General features: G+C 38.5%; 1 protein-coding gene across 2 annotated transcripts in view; it reads left to right on the forward strand.

Annotated features, from left to right (window-relative positions):
- The window catches only part of Armc3 (armadillo repeat containing 3), an 88,663-nt gene that overhangs the window by 56,840 nt on the left and 12,614 nt on the right, over positions 1 to 19,209 (forward strand). Inside the window, exons 11-15 of one of the 2 annotated variants that reach the window (XM_026401199.2) lie at positions 3,208 to 3,344; positions 4,493 to 4,661; positions 6,510 to 6,610; positions 7,419 to 7,520; positions 7,951 to 8,058. In XM_026401199.2, coding sequence (XP_026256984.1) covers positions 3,208 to 3,344; positions 4,493 to 4,661; positions 6,510 to 6,610; positions 7,419 to 7,520; positions 7,951 to 8,058 — 617 coding nt within the window. The remainder of the gene's footprint in view (positions 1 to 3,207; positions 3,345 to 4,492; positions 4,662 to 6,509; positions 6,611 to 7,418; positions 7,521 to 7,950; positions 8,059 to 19,209) is intronic. The other variant, XM_026401200.2, reaches the window with a different exon arrangement.

Genomic DNA, 19,209 nt, shown 5'->3' on the forward strand with positions numbered 1-19,209 from the left:
GGGGAGATTTAGGGAGTGGATGCGATTGGGAGACACACACAAGGGTTCAAGGTCATTGAAATGCACCATGGTAGACAAACAAGACTGCCTTTTATTAGGATTATTTAAATTACACATGTAGATTATATTCTGGTGTTTCTTTTGTACATCATAAACTTTAAACATATAAGTTTTTTTTTTTTAAGACTGATCATATAAAAATCTTGGTGCTTATGGTGAGACTAGTATATCTTTACTAAAATTTGATATAAACTTACAAACATCCTTTTTCTCTCAATTTTTGCCTTTTGAAATGTGTTACCATTGAACTCATTCAAACACTCAAGGACTTTGTTCCTTTTACCCAATAAAAATAAGGAAAGTTAACATTTACCGAGCACCTACTCTGTGCCAGGCTCTGTGCTAAGCATTCAAGCCTCAGTGAAACAGGCGTGTTTGCAATCCAATTTACAGATGAGGAAGAGAAGGCTTAGAGAAATAAGATGTGCAAAGCAGAGTTAGAAAGTGACATGAGAGCACACCCAAGTCCAGAGCCCAAGTTTGATACTCATGCTGTCCTACTCATTTTTCTTTTGTTTCTTAGATATGTATTCTATCTCCTTCCCTTATTCCTGTTACTCATCCATTCAGGTATCCACCAGATATTTATTTGTCAAGTACTATGTGCCAGGCACTCTGCTAGGCACTGGGAACACAGTGATAAACTCAAGTGTTATGACCACATTTTCCTGCATGAGTTTGCAGAGCAGTCCGTCTAGTTCCTGGAAGATTCAGAAGGCTCTTTACTGCTTTTGCTCCTCATACCTCCTCCAGACCAATCTTTCAAATATGTCATCTTCATCACACCATTGCAAGTCTCCCGTGGCTTTCCACTGCCACATAGTAAGGGTTAAAGAGCTTAGTGTTACATTCGAGGGCCCTGGATGATCCTCACCTGCCTACCTATTCAGCCCAAATTCCAGCTCTTCCCAGGTGGAACTCTACACCCCAGAAATACCACACTGTTTGTTGTTCTATCAGAATGTGCCATTCTCTCACTTACACCTCCTTGATTTCTCTGCATGGAAAGCTAGTCTCTCTGTCATCCATCTGATAGATTCCTCTTTCTCTTTTGAAAGGCAGCTCAGGGGCTGGGGATGTAACTATGTGGGAGAGTGATTGCCTAGCATGCATGAGGCCCTGGGTTGGATTCCCAGAACCACAAAAATAAATAAATAAATAAATAAACAAACAAATACAGATCAACTGTCTTGTCCTACGTGAATCTTTTTTTTTTTTTAGTCTTCAAAGTTGAGTTCATCATCCTCTGTGCTTCCATTACACTCCACACATCACTTCCTTTTTGTCCCTTTTGCACTTTATGGTTCTTGCGTGAAGGACTATAGGCTCTTTGAGGTTTTGAAGAAGGGAACTGAGGTTTTTCTTCCCTGTGTCTGGGTCATTAACATATACCGGGTACATACTGTAGACTAGTGAATGAGAGCATGAGTGAATGGAGGAATTAATAAATGAATTAGGTATTTACCAAGGGAACACATGGAGTTTGATAACTATCTTGTGTTTTTCCCAGAAACAAAGATGTTCAGAAATTTGACTTGCTAAGCATAGGGAGCTAAAAGAACTTTTCTGAGCTGCCCAAGTTACGTTTGCTAATGTGAAAGTCTTGCCAGAGTCTGAGTTTGAGACAAGAATGACTGAAAGTGGAACATGGCCCACGAGGGCTCTCAACTTTGGATATTGTCTTTGGTACTAATATTTGATAGAATATTATTTTGGTCCTCCCGGCTCCAATAATACAGTATTGCATTTTATTTATTTATTTATTTTTTTGTGTGATACTGGATTGAACCCAGGGCCTTGTGCATGCAAGGCAAGTACTAAGCTATATCCCCAGTCCCAGTATTACATTTCAGACCTGAGACAAGAGCTCTGTCAGATCTTTTTTTTCTTTTTATTCCTGATTAGAACAATTTTACACATTAGTAATTTATTTAAAGTAATTAATGTAGCTCCTTCAAATTCTTTTCTTGTTCTTTTTCTTCTCTACTTGTTAAAGAAATAAAAGGACACTGTGCAGATAGCAATGGTGGGTCTTTTTCTAGAGAACTGCTTCAATATTGCTTTGGCCACACTGCTAGCTTGGTGACTATGTCCAGTGATGTGGGTGCTGCTTGCCCACATTGATTGCTTCTAATCCAGCCTTGGGATTGTATTAGTTTCCTGTTGCTGCTATAACAAATTATCAACACTTAGTAGCTTAAAGCAATAAAAAGCTATTATCTTACACTTTGGGAGGTCACAAATCCAAAAATGGGTCTTATAAGCCCAAGTCAAATTGTTAACAGGACTGTTTTCCTTCCGGAGGCTTTAGGGGAAAGTCCATTTCCTTACCCTTTCCAGCTCCTCGAGTCACTTGCATTGTTTGGCTCATCTATTCCCCTCATCTATCTGCACAGCATATCACTGCAATCTCAGCTTCTATCACAGTTTTTACTGCTTTGGCACTCCTGTCTCCTCCTTGGAAGGATCCTGGTATTCATATTGGGCCTACTGGATAATCCAGGATAATCTCCATCTCAAAATCCTTAGTTTTATTCCATGTACCAAGGAATAAGCACACCATTGTGTGTGTGGGTGGGGGGGGAGGGCGTTACTCAGACTACCATAGGACCGAGTGAAGATTCAGTGTTCAGGAGCAGAGTATCTCAGCACAGAGCATCTCTTGTGTAGGCAGTGAGAAGACAGACTCCTACCCCACCCACCCCTACCACATGCCATCATGCTGAGTTCCCTCTGTGGGGGTCTCTTCTTATAGAAAATGGGCTCCTGTCTATAAAGGTTTATAATTGATTTTCCCCTACATTTAATAACTCTATATAGAGACACATTTTTAAATCATAAAAACCTTTAACAGCTGAGCACGGTGGCCTACACCTCTAATCCCAGCAGTTCAGGAGGCTGAGGCAAGAGGATTGTGAGTTCAAAGCCAGCCTCAGCCATAGTGAGGCACTAAGCGACTCTGTGAGACCCTGTCTCTAAATATAATACAAAATAGAGCTGGGGATGTGGCTCAGTGGTAGAGGGCCCAGCAAAAACAAAAAAAAAAAAAACCCAAACACTTTAACAATCAAACAATGAGGGGTTTTTTTGTTTTTAAGCATGAATGTTTATATTCTTAATGTGTTAAATTTTGGTTTCTGCTTTTAGTTAAGAAATTGTGGTGGACTGGAACCCCTGGTGGAGCTCCTGTATTCCAAGAATGACGAGGTGAGAAGGCATGCCAGTTGGGCCGTGATGGTCTGTGCCAGCGAGGAGCCAATGGCGGTGGAGTTATGCCGGCTTGGGTGAGTGGATGCGGTCTCAAGTCTCCAGCTCAGACGAGGAGCTGAAGATGGGAAGCACTGCCTAGAGGCAGGCGTCCTTCCCCATCCCTCCCTATCAGCTGCCCCACTGCCCTTTACCCAGCCAGCTTCATTATTTCCTTTCTCACTTCTCCATCTTGATACATGTTTCTCTTTCCCTTTCCTCTGCTGTTGCCAAACCCAATCTTATTTGTCTCTCAATTTTAAGACTAAAATAAAATAGGCAAGTGATGATATCATCTCAGTTTTTCTTCCCCAGCCATTCAAACCTTTTTTGTTATTATTTTTTTACCAGAATTATCTGATTCACCTACCTGGCCTAATCTGTTCTTCTTACAAACAGCAGATGAATTTAGTTGCCCTTAGCATAGCAGCAAACAGGGTTTTACAATTACTCTACTAATTCCTAACCATTTTTATTTTTTGTATATACTGTCTGGTTACCTGAAAAGGTTGGGGTCCAATACTACTTTTGTTTTAAATAGACAATGATTCTTTTTTTCCCCTAAAAGTGTTTGTGATAGCTAGCTTTCTACTACCGCAACAAATACCTGAGATGAATCAACTTACAAAGAGGAAAGGTTTGTTTGGGCTCACTGTGTTGGAGGCTTCAGTCCATGATCAGTTGGCCTTATTGCTTTGGGGCTAGTGGCATCCTAGCAGGAAGTAAGTGGCAGAGGATGGGACTAGGGTTCCAATATCCCCTGCAAAGGCATGCCCCCATGATCTAACTTCCTCCTACTAGATCCACTCTGAAAGGTTCTACCACCTTCCAAGAGCACCAAAGACTGGAAACCAAGCCTCCAACACATGAGCTGCTGGAAGACACTTAACCCAAACCACAATAGTTTTTTTGTTTTGTTTTGTTTTGTTTTGTTTTGTTTTGTTTTGTTTTGTTTTGTTTTGTTTTGTTTTCACAACCGTTTGAATATGAGTCACTACCTGGCATATATCTTCTCCAAAAGGGTTGATTTGTCTTCATAATTTTGTCAGTATTACGTTATCTAGATGGATCGGGAGGCATTCATCTTTGCATCTCAATTCCTTCAGAACCTTAAGCATGTAAGTGAGAGAGCTCAAGGTTGGATTTCTCCTAGAAAGCAAATAATGTCTTTTGCTTTTATTGACAGGGCTATAGATATCCTTGAAGAAATTAATCTATCAGTGAGACGAAAAAATAAATTCAGTGAAGCAGCTTATAATAAATTGCTCAACAATAATCTCTCTCTGAAATATAGCCAGACTGGCTGTTTGTTGTCAAATAACATAATTAGTGATGGATTCTATGATTATGGTCGGGTAAGTGACAGCACTTATTGTGTTTTAGTATGTAGGGTAATAATTTTTCCTTTAATCATGATGCCATTACATGGCCATTTTATGAGCACTATATATAATTTATATTTTTAGAAGCAGAAATTTGAAAGTCAGCACATTATCCTTAACTTTGGTTATAAGATTTCACATTTTTATACAGTTTTAACCAGAATCTAATTATTTGTAGTTTAATCATCTTGCTAATGCCAGTCTCAAGTGTCAGATAAGCTATAAAAGGGTCATTTTAAATTTTGGTTCTATTACTTCTTGTGCTTAGTGAATAAAAATATGTTTTTCATTTCATTAATTAGACTCTGATTGAATCTAACCAAATTCTAGTACTAGGCTTTAAAATGTAGAAGAATATTATTTTACTTAATTGTATTTATGATGGAATTTCAAAACAATATATAGTATAATTCAGCATTATATTGAGAAAAACAGAAAGAAAAATTAATATCTTGAGGACTTTTTGATGTGGCTGCTTAAGTTGGAATTTCTTTTTTTTTTTTTTAACTAATTTTAAAAACCAAAGGCAATAAGAGGCGTGGAGAAAACTTTAGAACTTCGCAAAACTGAGAAAACAATATGATTTAAAGACTTCAAAAAATTTGAGCATTACCTAAAGTCCCTGAGGTCAGGTAGAGCCTCTGCAAGAGGAAAAATGACAAAGGGAGGAAAACCACAGAGGAGTGAGAGAGCTAGTGGTGGCAGATCTCAGAAAGTTCCATCACGTATATACTTCCTGAGGCCCTAGGAGAACTCGAAAGAGCAAAAGCCATATGCTTTGCTGGGCAGGTGCAGGAATTCAAAACTGGACTGAGCAAGGCTGGAAGCAGAAACCTTCTTGGACCAATTGGGTTCAAAGAAGCAGAGAAGACAGGACCATAAAAGATAACTGAGCTGTATTTGCAAGGGAGGTCTCAACCATGTGAGAGAATGTGAGAAAAATTGAATAATGAAAAACAACTAGTCTAAAACTTTACTCTGGCTCCTCCTCCAGCACTTCCACCATACCCTTTAACACCCTGTGACACACATAACCAGTGCAAAAGCCGCAAGGGGTAAACATCCTTGACAGGACAAAGTGAGAGAAGAGTAGTAACTCAATCAGAGTCATAAAGGGCTGCCAAAAGACCATCAGAAGAACTTGGGTTTAAATCTGAATGAAATGGAAAACTGGCGAGGATCTGGGACAGAAGAAGGATGGGATCTGTCTTCCTTTAAAAAGACCACTTTGCCTTATTCTAAAAGGATCATGAAAAGTATCTTGGATGAGAACAGGATCTAACCATCAGTTAACTGGAAAGAGATCTCAGAGCTCAGAGGTTGATCCTAGACCATCCTCTTCTACCTGGCTGATAAAAATTGCCTGTCTAAGGCTTAAATGTCCTTGTGGCACTTTAAAAGTCAGTTTCAGCACTTACTTTTACAACGGTAAATTCTCTCTGAGGCATATAAATGGACTGTGAACTTGGATACTTTCAGGAGCTAAGAAATAGCTGAGACAGTAAAGGTTGTGAGGAACTGGAGAGATGTACCCCACCCAAAGGCAAGAATATCCACAGTGTCAGTGCCCAGTTCTCTCTCTCTTTCTCTCTCTCTCTCTCAACACCATGTTCTCCTCAAGGCCTTTTAAAACATGAAATGCCTTGCAAATATAACATATTGTTAATATATGAAAGAGGGGGGAGGGAGATACACACACAGAGATATGACGTGTATGTAAATGAATTTAACAAGCTGTCAAGAATATAGTGCATCAAAATTTATTTTAAAAAATCCTGACTCATACAGAGAATACTTTTCAGTTCTTGAACTATCTTACAGATAAATCCTGGCACCAAACTTTTGCCATTGAAGGAGCTCTGCTTTCAAGAACCAAGTGATCAACGAGCTGTACTCTTGATCAACAGTAAAGTTTCTGATAAGTGAGTCTTTAGGTGGGGGCAGGAGGTGCAGGAAAACACATTTTTTGGTTTTGTTTTTTTTGTTTGTCAGCATGTGACTATGTGAAGATTACCAGCACAGCATCTTTCTCTTCTCCTATATCTAACACTACCATAAAAACAAACAGTGGTCCATAAACTCCCAGCCAGACACAGAATAACCAGCCTCCATTACCAGTGCAAACTGTTCTCTGCTCTTTTCCTTTGACACCATGTTATCCTCAATTTCCAGTGGATTTCTGAAGTCAGGATTCTCACTCCTAGAGTAACTGCAGAAAGGGTAGATAGGAGTCAACCAAGATGAGTTCTGTTTATGAGTGTCTAGAACTGTGTACTTGAGTGTAACAACCCAGCATTTTTCTTTGAAATAAGAAGTAAATGATAGAACTAAAAAAATCAAAGCTCAACATTTTTTAAAATGATCACATATATCTATATAGCTAATATAGTACTAAGGTCATACATTTTATATAAATATTTCCTGTTCCAGTGTGTAAATGCTTTGTGATATTCTTTGTGTCTTAATCTCTCCTTTATGCTTTTAAAATAGTATGTTCCTGTTAAAAGTCTGCTCCAAATGTGGCTTTCAGAAAGAAATCTGTTCTTTTTACAATATTGACAAATTATTTTAATTCATAAATAATTTTAAATGTGGGCTTGGATTGTGGCTCAGTGGTAGAGTGCTTGCCTGGCATATGTGAGGCACTGGGTTTGAGTCTCAGGGCCACATACAAATAAAATACATAAAATAAAAATTAAAAAAAATAATTTCAAATGTGTCAAATTTTAGTTCTCCACCTCCATCTATGGACGATAAATCATCAGATGTTGGCTATGGAAGAAGTATTTCTTCTTCATCTTCTTTAAGAAGAGGAAGTAGAGAGAAGACCAAGTAAGAAAATGATGTTTTATTTATACTCAAATAACTCTCCCTTTAATCTGGAAGTGAAATTTTTTTTAGATTTTGGCAACATGATTTTGCTTCTTCTTACGGTAATATAATTGCATAATTGCTTTTTAAATTGCTGTAGCAAAGATCTCTGAAATAGGAGCTGGGAGATTTGGGCTTCCCCTTTTGTCTGCTGTTGACCCTGCAGTATGTGGAAAGACCTGAGTCAGTTCTCTGGGCAGGTCTGGCTTCCTTAGCTGTGGAGGGAATGATGTGTAGCCCCTGCTTCCTAATGGCAAAAAGAATCAAATCAAAAGGGGAAAGGCCTTATAAACCGTGAAATGCCTTGAAAATATAACATATTGTTATTTTCTGAATGATTATAATTGTTTGTGATATTTTCCAAATGACTCAAAAAAAAAAAAATCATTAGTTTTCGTATTAGCACTGGATTTGGATCTCCCACAGAAGAGAGAACAGAGCCTGCTTCTGGAAGAAACACTGTTGCTAGCAAAAGTGCTGGGAAAGAAAAAGGACCCAGGTAGGAAATGTGTCATTCTATCTTCTCATCATAAACACTCTTAAATTTCAGTTGCTCAGATAATTTGGAGACCAGGAGAGGTGGCTTTTCTTTTCTTTTCTTTTCTTTTTTTTCTCAGTGCTGGGGAACAAACCCAAGGCCCTGGGCATGCTAGGCAACTGCTTGAACACTGAGCTCACCCCCCCCCCCCAGGCCCAGAAGTGGCTTTTCACAGGAGGTTTTAGGGTCTGGTGGCATGCTCAGTGGTAGAGCGCTTGTCTAGCATGTGAGCACAAGACCCTGGATTCCATCCCCAACACCATGGAAAACCAAAACAGGAAGGTTTATTTCTGAAATGAGTATGTTGAAGGAGACAAGACTCCTGAAATGTAATTAAAAAGTATCTTTATTTTGCCCCTCACTGTTTCTTTAAATTTTACCCAGAGGGCTGGGATTGTGGCTCAGCGGTAGAGTGCTCACCTAGCACAGGTGGGACCCAGGTTAGATCCTCAGAACCACATAAAAATAAAGGCATTGTGTTGTGTCCATCTGCAACTAATAAGAAATATTTTTTAAAAATTATAAAAAAATAAAATTTACCCAGAGAGAATTTCCTCTAACTTTGGCTGAGAGTTTAGGGCACTGTGATCACTGAAAAGAAATATAAGGTCCCACAGTCACTTGAACTCAAAAATGACAACAGGATCTGCAGGTTCTAGCCTCCTTATGAGTCCAGCCCTGAGTATTGGTTGACCTGCGCAGCTCATTCCTGCCTCCCCAGGCCCCCTTTGGCCTCCAGCTTGCCCTGCCTTTCACTCCCCTTGTGGTCAGGAGTCTTGACCCTTTCAGGCAGAAGCATCCAGAAGAGGGAAATAGGATAACACTCTTACTTGACTCGACCAATTAATGTGACTTTGGGCCTTTTTTTTTTCTTTTAGTACTAGGGATTGAACTCAGAAGCGCTAAACCACTGAGCCACATCCCCAGCCCTTTTCATTTTTTATTTTGAGACAGGGTCTCACTAACTTGCTAGGGCCTCTCTAAATTGCTCAGGCTGACCTCAAACTTGCCATCCTCCTGCTTCAGCCTCCCAAGTCCTCAGAATTACAGGTGTGGGCCATTTCTGTAGTGACATTTCTGAATGTCATTTTTCCCCATTTTACATTTTTAAAATTTTAATTTGGTATTTATAATAGCAGAATGCATTACAATTCATATTACACATATAGAGCACAATTTTTCTTATCTCTGTTTGTATCCAAAGTAGAGTCACACCATTCGTGTCTTCTTACATGTACTTAGGATAATGATGTCCACCTCATTCCACCATCTTTCCTACACCCATGTCCCCTTCTTTCCCCTCCCTCCTCTTTTCCCCTTTGCCCTACCTAGAGTTTATCTAATCCTCCCATGACCCTCACTACCACCACATTATGAATCAGCAGCCTTAAATCAGAGAAAACATTCTGCATTGTTTTTTGGGGGATTGGCTAACTTCACTTAGCATTATATTCTCTAACTTCATCCATTTACCTGCAAATGCCATGATTTTATTCTCTTTTAATGCTGAATAATATTCCATTGCGTATCCATACTACATTTTCTTTATCCACTCATCTACCAAAGGGCATCCAGGTTGGTTCCAGAGTTTAGCTATTGTGAATTATGCTGCTATAAACTTTGACGTGGCTATGTCCCTGTAGTATGCTGTTTTTAAGTCCTTTAGGTAGAGACCAAGGAGTGGGATAACTGGGTCAAATAGTGGTTCCATTCCCAGTTTTCCAAGGATTCTCCATACTGCTTTCCATAATGGCTGCACCAATTTGTAGTCCCACCAGCAATGTATGAGTGTACCTTTTTTCCCCACATCCTCGCCAACATTTATAGTTGTTTGTATTTCTTAATAGCTGCCATTCTGACTGGAGTGAGATGAAATATTAGAGTAGTTTTGATTTGCATTTCTCTAATTGCTAGCAATGATGGACATTTTTCATATGTTTTTTGATTGATTATATATATTCTTCTGATAGTGTCTGTTCAGTTTCTTAGCCCATTTATCGATTGGGTTATTTGTTTATTTGTTTGCTTGCTTGCTTTTGGTGTTAAGGTTTTTGAATGCTTTATATATCCTAGAGATTAGTGCTCTAGCTGACATGTGTGTGGTAAAAATTTGTTCCTAAATTGTAGGCTCTCTATTCACCTCACTGATTGTTTCTTTTGCTGAGAAGAAGCTTCTTAGTTTCAATCCATCTGATTTAATTGATTCTTGATATTAATTCTTGTGTTATAGGAGTCTTATTAAGGAAGTTGGGGCCTAATCCAACATGATAGAGATTTTGGCCTAATTTTTCTTTTAATAGATGCAGTGTATCTGGTTTAATTCCTAGGTCCTTGATCCATTTTGTGTTAAGTTTTGTGCGTAGTGGGAGATAGAAGTTTAATTTCATTTTGTTGAATATGGATTTCCAGTTTTCCCAGCACCATTTGTTGAAGAGGCTATCTTTTCTCCAGTGCATGTTCTTGGCACCTTTGTCTAATAAAAGATAATTGTAATTTTGTGGGTTAGCCTCTGTGTCCTTTATTCTGTCTGCCAGTCTGTTTTGGTGCCAATACCTTGCTGTTTTTAATACTGTTGCTCTGTAGTATAGCTTAAGATCTGGTATAGTGATGCCACCTGCTTCACTCTTCCTGCTAAGGATTGCTTTAGCTATTCTGGGTCTCTTATTTTTCCAGATGAATTTCATGACTGATTTTTCTATTTCTATGAGGAATGTCATTGGGATTTTGATTGGAATTGCATTAAATCTGTATAGTGCTTTTGGTAGTATGATCTTTTTTACAATATTAATTCTGCCTATCCAAGAACATGGAAGATCTTTCCATCTTATAAGGTCTTCTTTAATTTCTTTCTTTAATGTTCTGTAGTTTTCATTGTAGAGGTCCTTCACTTCTTTCATTGATTCCAAGTTTTTTTTTTGTTGTTGTTGTTGTTTTGTTTTTCTTTCTTTCTCTTTCTTTCTTTCTTTCTTTCTTTCTTTCTTTCTTTCTGAGGCTATTGTGAATGGGGTAGTTTTCCTTTCAGAGAATTTGTCACTGATAATCAGAAATGCCTTTGATTTATGGGTGTTGATTTTGAATTCTGCTACTTTGCTGAATACATTTACTAGTTGTAGAAGTTTTCTGGTAGAATATTTTTGGGTCTTCTAGGTATAGAATCATATTGTCAGCAAATAATGTTAATCTGAGTTCTTCTTTACCTATCCATATCCCTTTAATTTCTTTCATTTGTCTAATTGCTCTGGCCAGTGTTTCAAAAACTGTTAAATTGAGTGATGAAAGAGGGCATCCTTGTCTTATTCCAGTTTTTAGAAGGAATGCTTTCAGTTTTTCTCCATTTAGAATGACGTTGGCCTGTGGCTTAGCACAGAGAGCTTTTACAATGTTGAGATATGTTCCTGTTATCCCTAGTTTTGTTAGTGTTTTGAACATAAAGTGGTGCTGTATTTTGTCAAATGCTTTTTCCTGCATCTAGGGAGATGATCATATGGTTTTTATCTTTGAGTCTATTGATGTAATGAATTACACTATTGATTTCCATATGTTGCATCCCTGGGGTGACCTTGCAAGTGATCTAGTCTGTTGGTGATGCTTTCTATTGAGTCTTTTTATTTGATTTATTATTTCCTTCATTTCAGAATCTCTATATCTTTCTTGAAGTAATCTTTTGCTACCTTATCTCTTTGTTGGTATGATCAATGGATGCCTATATTTGCTCATTTAGGTCATTCTTTAATTCACAAATCATTTTAATTATGAACCTTCTGAACTCCTTCTCTGACATTTCATCAACTGTGCTGTCCATAGGTTCTGTTATTGTAGTATCTTACTTGGTTTGGAGAATTTTCCTCCCTTTTTCTTTCCTTGTTTTTCCTCCCATGTTGTCTATGTGATTTCCTTTCTTATAGTGTGGATCTGAGGTATTACAGTTTTTACCCTATAATCTTGTAGTATCTGTGCAGATTATCTCTACCTCATCTTGGTATTGAGTTTCCAGACCCTGCCAGTGTCCCAGGATGGATGCTACTGCAAGTATAGGTGGTGGCAGCAGAAGCAGGAGATAACTCGAGACAGCAGTAGAGGTGCCCCAAGATGGATGCAGTGTCTTAGATGGGGCTAAAAGAATGGGCCTTATACTGGCTCTGGGATGCCTGATCCCAGATGCAGCTGCTTCTAGACTCTGTCTGTTGTCTCAAAGTAGAGGCTACTGCATGGGGAAGGTTATGGGGATGGCTACAGTGTCTCAAAATGGAAGTGGGTTAGACTTGGGCTCCCAGGTGGTGGTGGTGGTGCGGACCCAAAGTTACTCTATGCCCTGGCTCCCGTGCAAGTCAGCAAGGCGGGTCTGGGTCAGGCCTGAGCTCCAGTGTGTGTCTGCCAGTGGCAGGATGGACTGGTGCCTACCCTGGACCCAAGCTCCCACACAGGTCAAGTGAGGCAGGTCTGGGCTGAGCCTGACTACTGTGGGTGTCTGCCAGTGGGCAGAGGCAGTCCTGGGCCAAGTCTGCGCTCTGGTGGTCAGCCAGTGATGGGATGGACTGAGGCTTACCCTGGGCCCGAGCTCCTGTGCAGGTCAGTGAGGCGGATCTCCATTTCTGTAAGATTTTGAAGCATTTGGCTCGTAATCTCACTTGCTCCGGGTCACTTTAGTCCATCAGTAAAAGCCTTCTTTTATTGGTCCCTTGCCACCTCCCCATTCTTTGTGGTACCTCCAAAATTGATACTCACCAGCCTTCTTCATCATCTTTTTTTTTTTTTTTTAAAGAGAGAGTGAGAGAGGAGAGAGAGAGAGAGAGAATTTTTTTTTAATATTTATTTTTTAGTTCTCGGCGGACACAACATCTTTGTTGGTATGTGGTGCTGAGGATCGAACCCGGGTCGCACGCATACCAGGCGAGCGCGCTACCGCTTGAGCCACATCTCCAGCCCCCTTCTTCATCATCTTGTTTTCTTCTCTCCAGAGTTTTAGCCACCATTCAAATTTGTATGCCATATTGCCATACTAGTGTCTGTTGTATTCTGCTGCCTTTCCTATCCTCTACTATCCCCCCTCCCCTCCCCTCCCCTCCCATCTTCTCTCTCTACCCCATCTACTGTAATTCATCTACTGTAATTCATTTCTCCCCTTTGTTTTTATTTTTTTCCCTTTCCCCTCACTTCCTCTTGTATGTAATTTTGTATAACCATGAGGGTCTCCTTCCATTTCCATGCAATTTCCCTTCTCTCTCCCTTCATAACCCACTTGAATCAAAGTGTGAAATATGATATGTCAAGAACTATGTAATGGTTTGAACAACCAATAATAAAAATTAAAATTAAAAAAAAAAACAAAAAAACAAATTTGTATGCCAGCTAACAGTCCTCTTCTCAGTCCTGACCTGTATATCCTGTGGCCTGTTGGAGTTCTCTGCACTGCCACCCTGCCAGCACCTCACATCCAAATTGAATTCATTGTTTTCCCCTACTGCCAAGCCGTGGCCTCCTCGTCTCTCCTCTCGGTGGGTTAATGTTACTCCTATTCCCACACAACTGCCAATCCTGCCATCATCTTAAAGTTCTTTTCTTTTACCACTGATATCTAGTGAATCTCTCCATCCAATCCATTCTGTTCTTAAACACCATCTCTTAAATGGATTCCTCTCCTCTGTTTGCACTGTTACTTCTCCAATTCAGGCCTCGATATTGGATCTCAAACTTGTCACTTTCCTATGATAAGACCCTCCTGGCTTTTGCCAGCCTCTGCATAAACCTATCCTTCCTGCTCCCAGAAGAGTGCCTATTTTGAAAGTTTGATCATATTGTTACCCAACCAGACCTTTTTGCCTACCACACAGTATGCTAATCACTGAAACAAGTTTTTCAAAACAGTCTTTTTTTTTTTTTTTTCATGAAGTGACCAAGCATGGACACTAGAAAGCAAATCTCATCTTGAATCCACTTCTCTGAAGATAGGGTTGCGGGGATTTCTGGGTGGAGGCTAGGGGAAAGGTGGGTGGAGGTTAGTCCATAATCGGTGTCTGTGCACGTGCAAATCAAACATCATGGTTGGGGCAGAGGAGTTATCACCAAATTTGTTGATTTTTAAGGTCAACTTAAAGCTAAGTAACTAAGGGCAAGTGAAATGGGTTAAGTCTAGAGAGATTATTCTGTTTTTAACTCTGCTTCTTCCTGAAACAGTGACCTCCTGTCATCTCTCAGATGGAGGCCAGCGCCCCGCCCAATACCCTGGACTAGCCTTCTCAGCCTTGAGTGCAAGCAAATTCCTGTTCTTTATTTTCTTTGTATTTTTTGTGTTTGTGAAGATTTCTTTTTGATCACCCCAGGTTAAACATATACTTTATGCCTACTCCTTTGTGAATTGGAGTTTTTGAATCTTTATTCATTTTTTTCTAGTTTATTGAGGTATCATTGCCAAATAAAAATGATATGTATTTACAGTGTACAGCATGATGTTCAAATATACATTGTGAAATGTTTACCACAATTAAGCTAATTAACATATCCACCACCACAGGATTACCTTTGTGTGTGTGTGTGTGTGTGTGTGTGTGTGTGTGTGTGTGGTGAGAACTCTTAAGACCTACTTTTGTAGAAAATTTCAAGAATACAGCACAGTATTATTATAATGTTACCATATCATCTGTCACCTCTCCAGAACACCCTCATCCTGCATAACTGAAACTCCTTTATGAATTATGTCTCTTACCTATAACCTGCACTGATTGGTGTTGAATAATTTATTGGTCTTTCTTACAAAGCAGCTACTTACATGTTTTGGAACCAGCTAACTGTTCTGTTTACCTCCCCTCCTATTCATCCACCTATGAGTGTAGAAATATCCTTAGTTTTTTGATCTCACAGTAAATCCATGTTTTCTGGGGTACATTTGCTAAAGCTTGTGCAAGAAAGCTAGAAGTGCTGCTGTCTTTTATCATAAACTAATGTTCTTCCTGGAGATTAATTTGTACAAGAGCTAACTTTGCAATTTCCAAGTGTTTGTTTCCACATTGATTTAGAAATAAAATTTATTAAGTATTAAAGACCTTATTATAATACAACTTGGTGTCTTCAAATTTAAAAAAAAAAGTGCTTCTATTTATAGCAGGAAACTACAGTTCTGGAGTTCTGGAAAATTATCTCTTGCATCACTCAATAAGATGGTCCCCCCCCTGAAGGTATACCAGATGCTGTTACCTGTGAGCCAAATGGCTCTTACTTCTTACTTCCTGCAGCAAGTTCAGTAGGAAATGCTCTTGCTTCTACTTCGTGGGTGGCACTGAGTAATGATAGGAACTGAGCTATCCACTCTTAGAAAGCCTTTTGCAAACCACTTGTGGTGTAGCCTACCTGTAATCATAGCTACTCAGAAGGCAGAGGCAGGAGGATCACAAGTACAAGGATAGCCTAGGCAACTTAGCAAGGTCCTGTCTCAAAATAAGGAAAAACAAAAAGGTGTGAGTCACTGGTAGAGCACTTGCCTAGCATGCACAAGACCCTAAGTTAGATCCCCAGTACTACTGCTAATAATTATTATTGTTATTATAAAATAAAGAAAAAGCTCCCTTAAAATTTTAGGATATAGGTGAAACTATGCTTTCTGTAATTCTGACTTTCCTCATGTTGGTCTCTAATTTACTTAATATCTTAGCTCTTTATGAGAAGATATCTAATTTATTTTACAAAAAAAGTGTTAATATATCTGAGAATGGATGCATTTAATGGCATGTGATTATACTTTCTACTCAGCTACAGCAAATATAATATTTAATTAGAAAATATGAAACTTTTAGTACTTATAATTAATAGCTTTATAATTCTTGAATAGCAATCGACAGGAGTATCTTTCTACATTTAAAAAAAAATTTTAGTTGTAGATAGACATAATATCTTTATTTATTTTTGTGTGGTTCTGAGAATTGAACCCAGTGCTTCACACATGCAAGGCAGGCTCTCTACCACTGAGCTATAGCTCCAGCCCTTCTACATTTTTTCTTGAAAGAAATTAATAAGAAAATTCACATGGACTTCAGTTGATCCCTCCCTCCCCTTTATGTTTTAAGTAATATTTAAGGGTAAATATGAATAATTTTCCATTCCCCTTTTACTGCTAGTGGAACAGAGAACATAAGTGACTGATATGATATATATATATATATATATATATATATATATATATATATATATATATATAGAGAGAGAGAGAGAGAGAGAGAGAGAGAGAGAGATCTTAGGTGATTCTCCAATCTTTCCTGTTTAGCTCCATATTCTTGACCTTCTTGATCCTGGTACAAGTTTGAATTCCTTGCTCTCAATAAGGCAACAAAATAAAAGCTTAGAGAAAAGCTACCATGTAATCTTAATATTGCCAGACCTATTATTATAAACAAAATGTGTTAAGAAGATTTGCCCGCAAAAAAGGAGACAAATTTCATGAAGAACATCATTTGTAGGGAAGAGTATGAAAATATTTAGGTAAAGCAACAATTCCTTTTAATCATAAGCAGAAATGTTTCTTTATATATTGCTAGTTACTAAAGGATGAAATTCTGCTGGAAAAAAAATTAAAATATAGAACTGAGTACAGGCTGGAGTATTGCCTGTGAGTCAGGATCTAGAAGCAAAAATGTCCCTCTTCGAACTCCACCCCAAGTCCCACACCAGCCTATTCTGGAGAGCTGGGGAGCTAGGCCCTGGGCAGGGGAGTAGGTCTGTGGTTGTGCCCAGGGTCACAGGGCTACCTCCCACCCCACACTCGAGTCCAAAACTGCCTGGGAAATTATTCTCCTTTCATTCATTCTTAGACCCAATATCCAAGGTTGTCTGGGGCCATAGAAGACTGCTTCTTGATCTGCTTCTTCACGACTGTGGGTGCAGCAACAGTACTTCAAAAGGGGGAAAGCATCTTTAAGCACATCATTCATTAGCACCTTGGTAATGAATAAGGGGGGAAAAAAAGCACAAGCTAAAAACCCTGAAAAGTGACAGTTTTGAGTCCTATCCCAGCTATGAAGTGAGAAGGCTCTGACTCTCCTAACCGGCATCTTTCCCTTTCTGAGTTTCTGTAAATTCTTTGCAAAGTGGCTCTAGCACAGGGCCGAGGAAGTCCTCCCTGAGGGTCATCTGGCATCACCTTCTGTTCTCCCAATGCTGGCTCTCAATGCTGGCTCTCAACGAGTGGGGATCCCTCAAGAAAAGTCTGATAAGGTGAACCTTGTGGAGAGGTACAAATGACAGATAAGACATTATGCATTAGCCCACAGGTATTTTAACTAAATGATGATTGCACAGAGAAAGTGGTCAGCCAGTTGGAAGAGGGGTGCATAGCAGGAAATGGGCTGCAGCTCATCAAAGCACATCACATCACGTCAGCAAGGTGCCTGGGGTTAACCACAGGAAAGAGCAAGCTTTTCCATCTCTGTGTCAAAATATAATTCGTGTAAGAGTAAAATCATAACTTTTGTGAAAATGTAAAATTAATACCCAGAAAATTTTATATTTTTAAATTGATAGAGCAAAATATCAAACTTTTCTTTACAATTCTATGAATTTTAAAAGAAAAGGAGATGCATGTAGCTATCGGCTCAGTCAGGATACAAAACCACTCCAAACCCTAATCCCTGGTATTCTCTGATCTGTTCCATGATTCTATAGTTTAGTCTCTGAGAATGCCATCGAATGGGGTGATTCACTGTGGAACTTCACCCAGCATAATACCTTAGAGATTCTTCCAAGTTGTTTTACATATCAATAGCTTACTCCTTTTTATTCCTGGGTAGCATTTCATTGTATGGCTATACCATAGTATATCCATTGACCTATTATGGAAGGACGTGTGAATTATTTGTAGTTTTTGATAATTAAGAATACAGGTACTGCAAACATGTAGTTTTTTATGAATGTAAAATTTTTAATTTCTGTAGGACAAATACCTGGGTGTGGGATTTATGAATTATATAAGAAATATATGTTTAACTATATAAAACACTGCCCAAATTTTCCAGGGTAGTGATAGCATTTTGCATTATCCTTGCCAACACTTGATATTATCAGTATGTTTTGTAGTCATTTAATATGCAAATACTGATATCTCCTCATGGTTTCAGTTTGCATCTCCATAATAGCTAATGATGTTGAACATTTTTTCATACCCTTACTTTCCATCCTAATATCCTCTGTTCAAATATGGGTCTGTTCAAGTCTTTTGCTCACTTTCTAAATTGGGCTGTTTGTTTCCTTACTGTTCACTTTTAAGAACTCTATATATTTTGGTTGGAGTCTTTTGTTGACTATGCATTTTGTAAATATATTCTCCCAGTCTTTACCTTGTCTTTTCATTCTTTAAGTTGTATCTTTCTTAGAGCAAAAGTTTTCAATTTTGATGAAGTCCAGTTTATCAAATATTTCTCTTATGGATTTTGTTTTAGGGGTCCTATCTAAAACTTGGCCTAATCCCAAATCAAGAGTCCTCCTTCATTTTCTTCTAAAAAATGGATGTTTTATATTTTATATTTAGATTTAGCATCAACTTTGAGTTAATTTTTGCAGAGGATGTGAGGTTTAGGTTGAAGTCCAATTTCCATATGGAAATACTCCACACTGGCAGTTCAATTATTCCAGGAATATTTGCTGAAAATTAACCTTTTTTCCCCTCTCGAATTTTCTTTGCATCTTTATCAAAAATTACTTGGTGAATTTCTACAGGTCAAGATAGGGTTTGGGCCATGTTCCCCAAAGGTAATCCTCAGAGCTACAAACTTGAATGTTGAAATCCCCAACGATCAAAATCCTTAATGTCTAAAATCCTGAAAGATCAAAATCCCAAACATAATTCTAGTAAAAAGTAATTTTAGTATCTTTAAAAGACATTTATTTAGTTTTTAAAGGGAGATTTATTTGAGAAACATATAAAAGCACACACAGAACACTTCATAGGTCAAGTATGCAATAAAACAGGCAATAATAACATATTTTTATAAGCATAAACACTCTGGTATACTAAAAAATATTTACATATTTTTGCAAGTATAAACACTCTGGTATACTAATGACAGTTACACAAGAGTAACATTTAAGAGCAAGCAAATGGCATTCATAAAGAAATAAGGCAAAAAACAG

The sequence above is a fragment of the Urocitellus parryii genome, chromosome 9 (genome assembly GCF_045843805.1).
Source record: "Urocitellus parryii isolate mUroPar1 chromosome 9, mUroPar1.hap1, whole genome shotgun sequence".
Taxonomy (NCBI): Eukaryota; Metazoa; Chordata; class Mammalia; order Rodentia; family Sciuridae; genus Urocitellus; species Urocitellus parryii.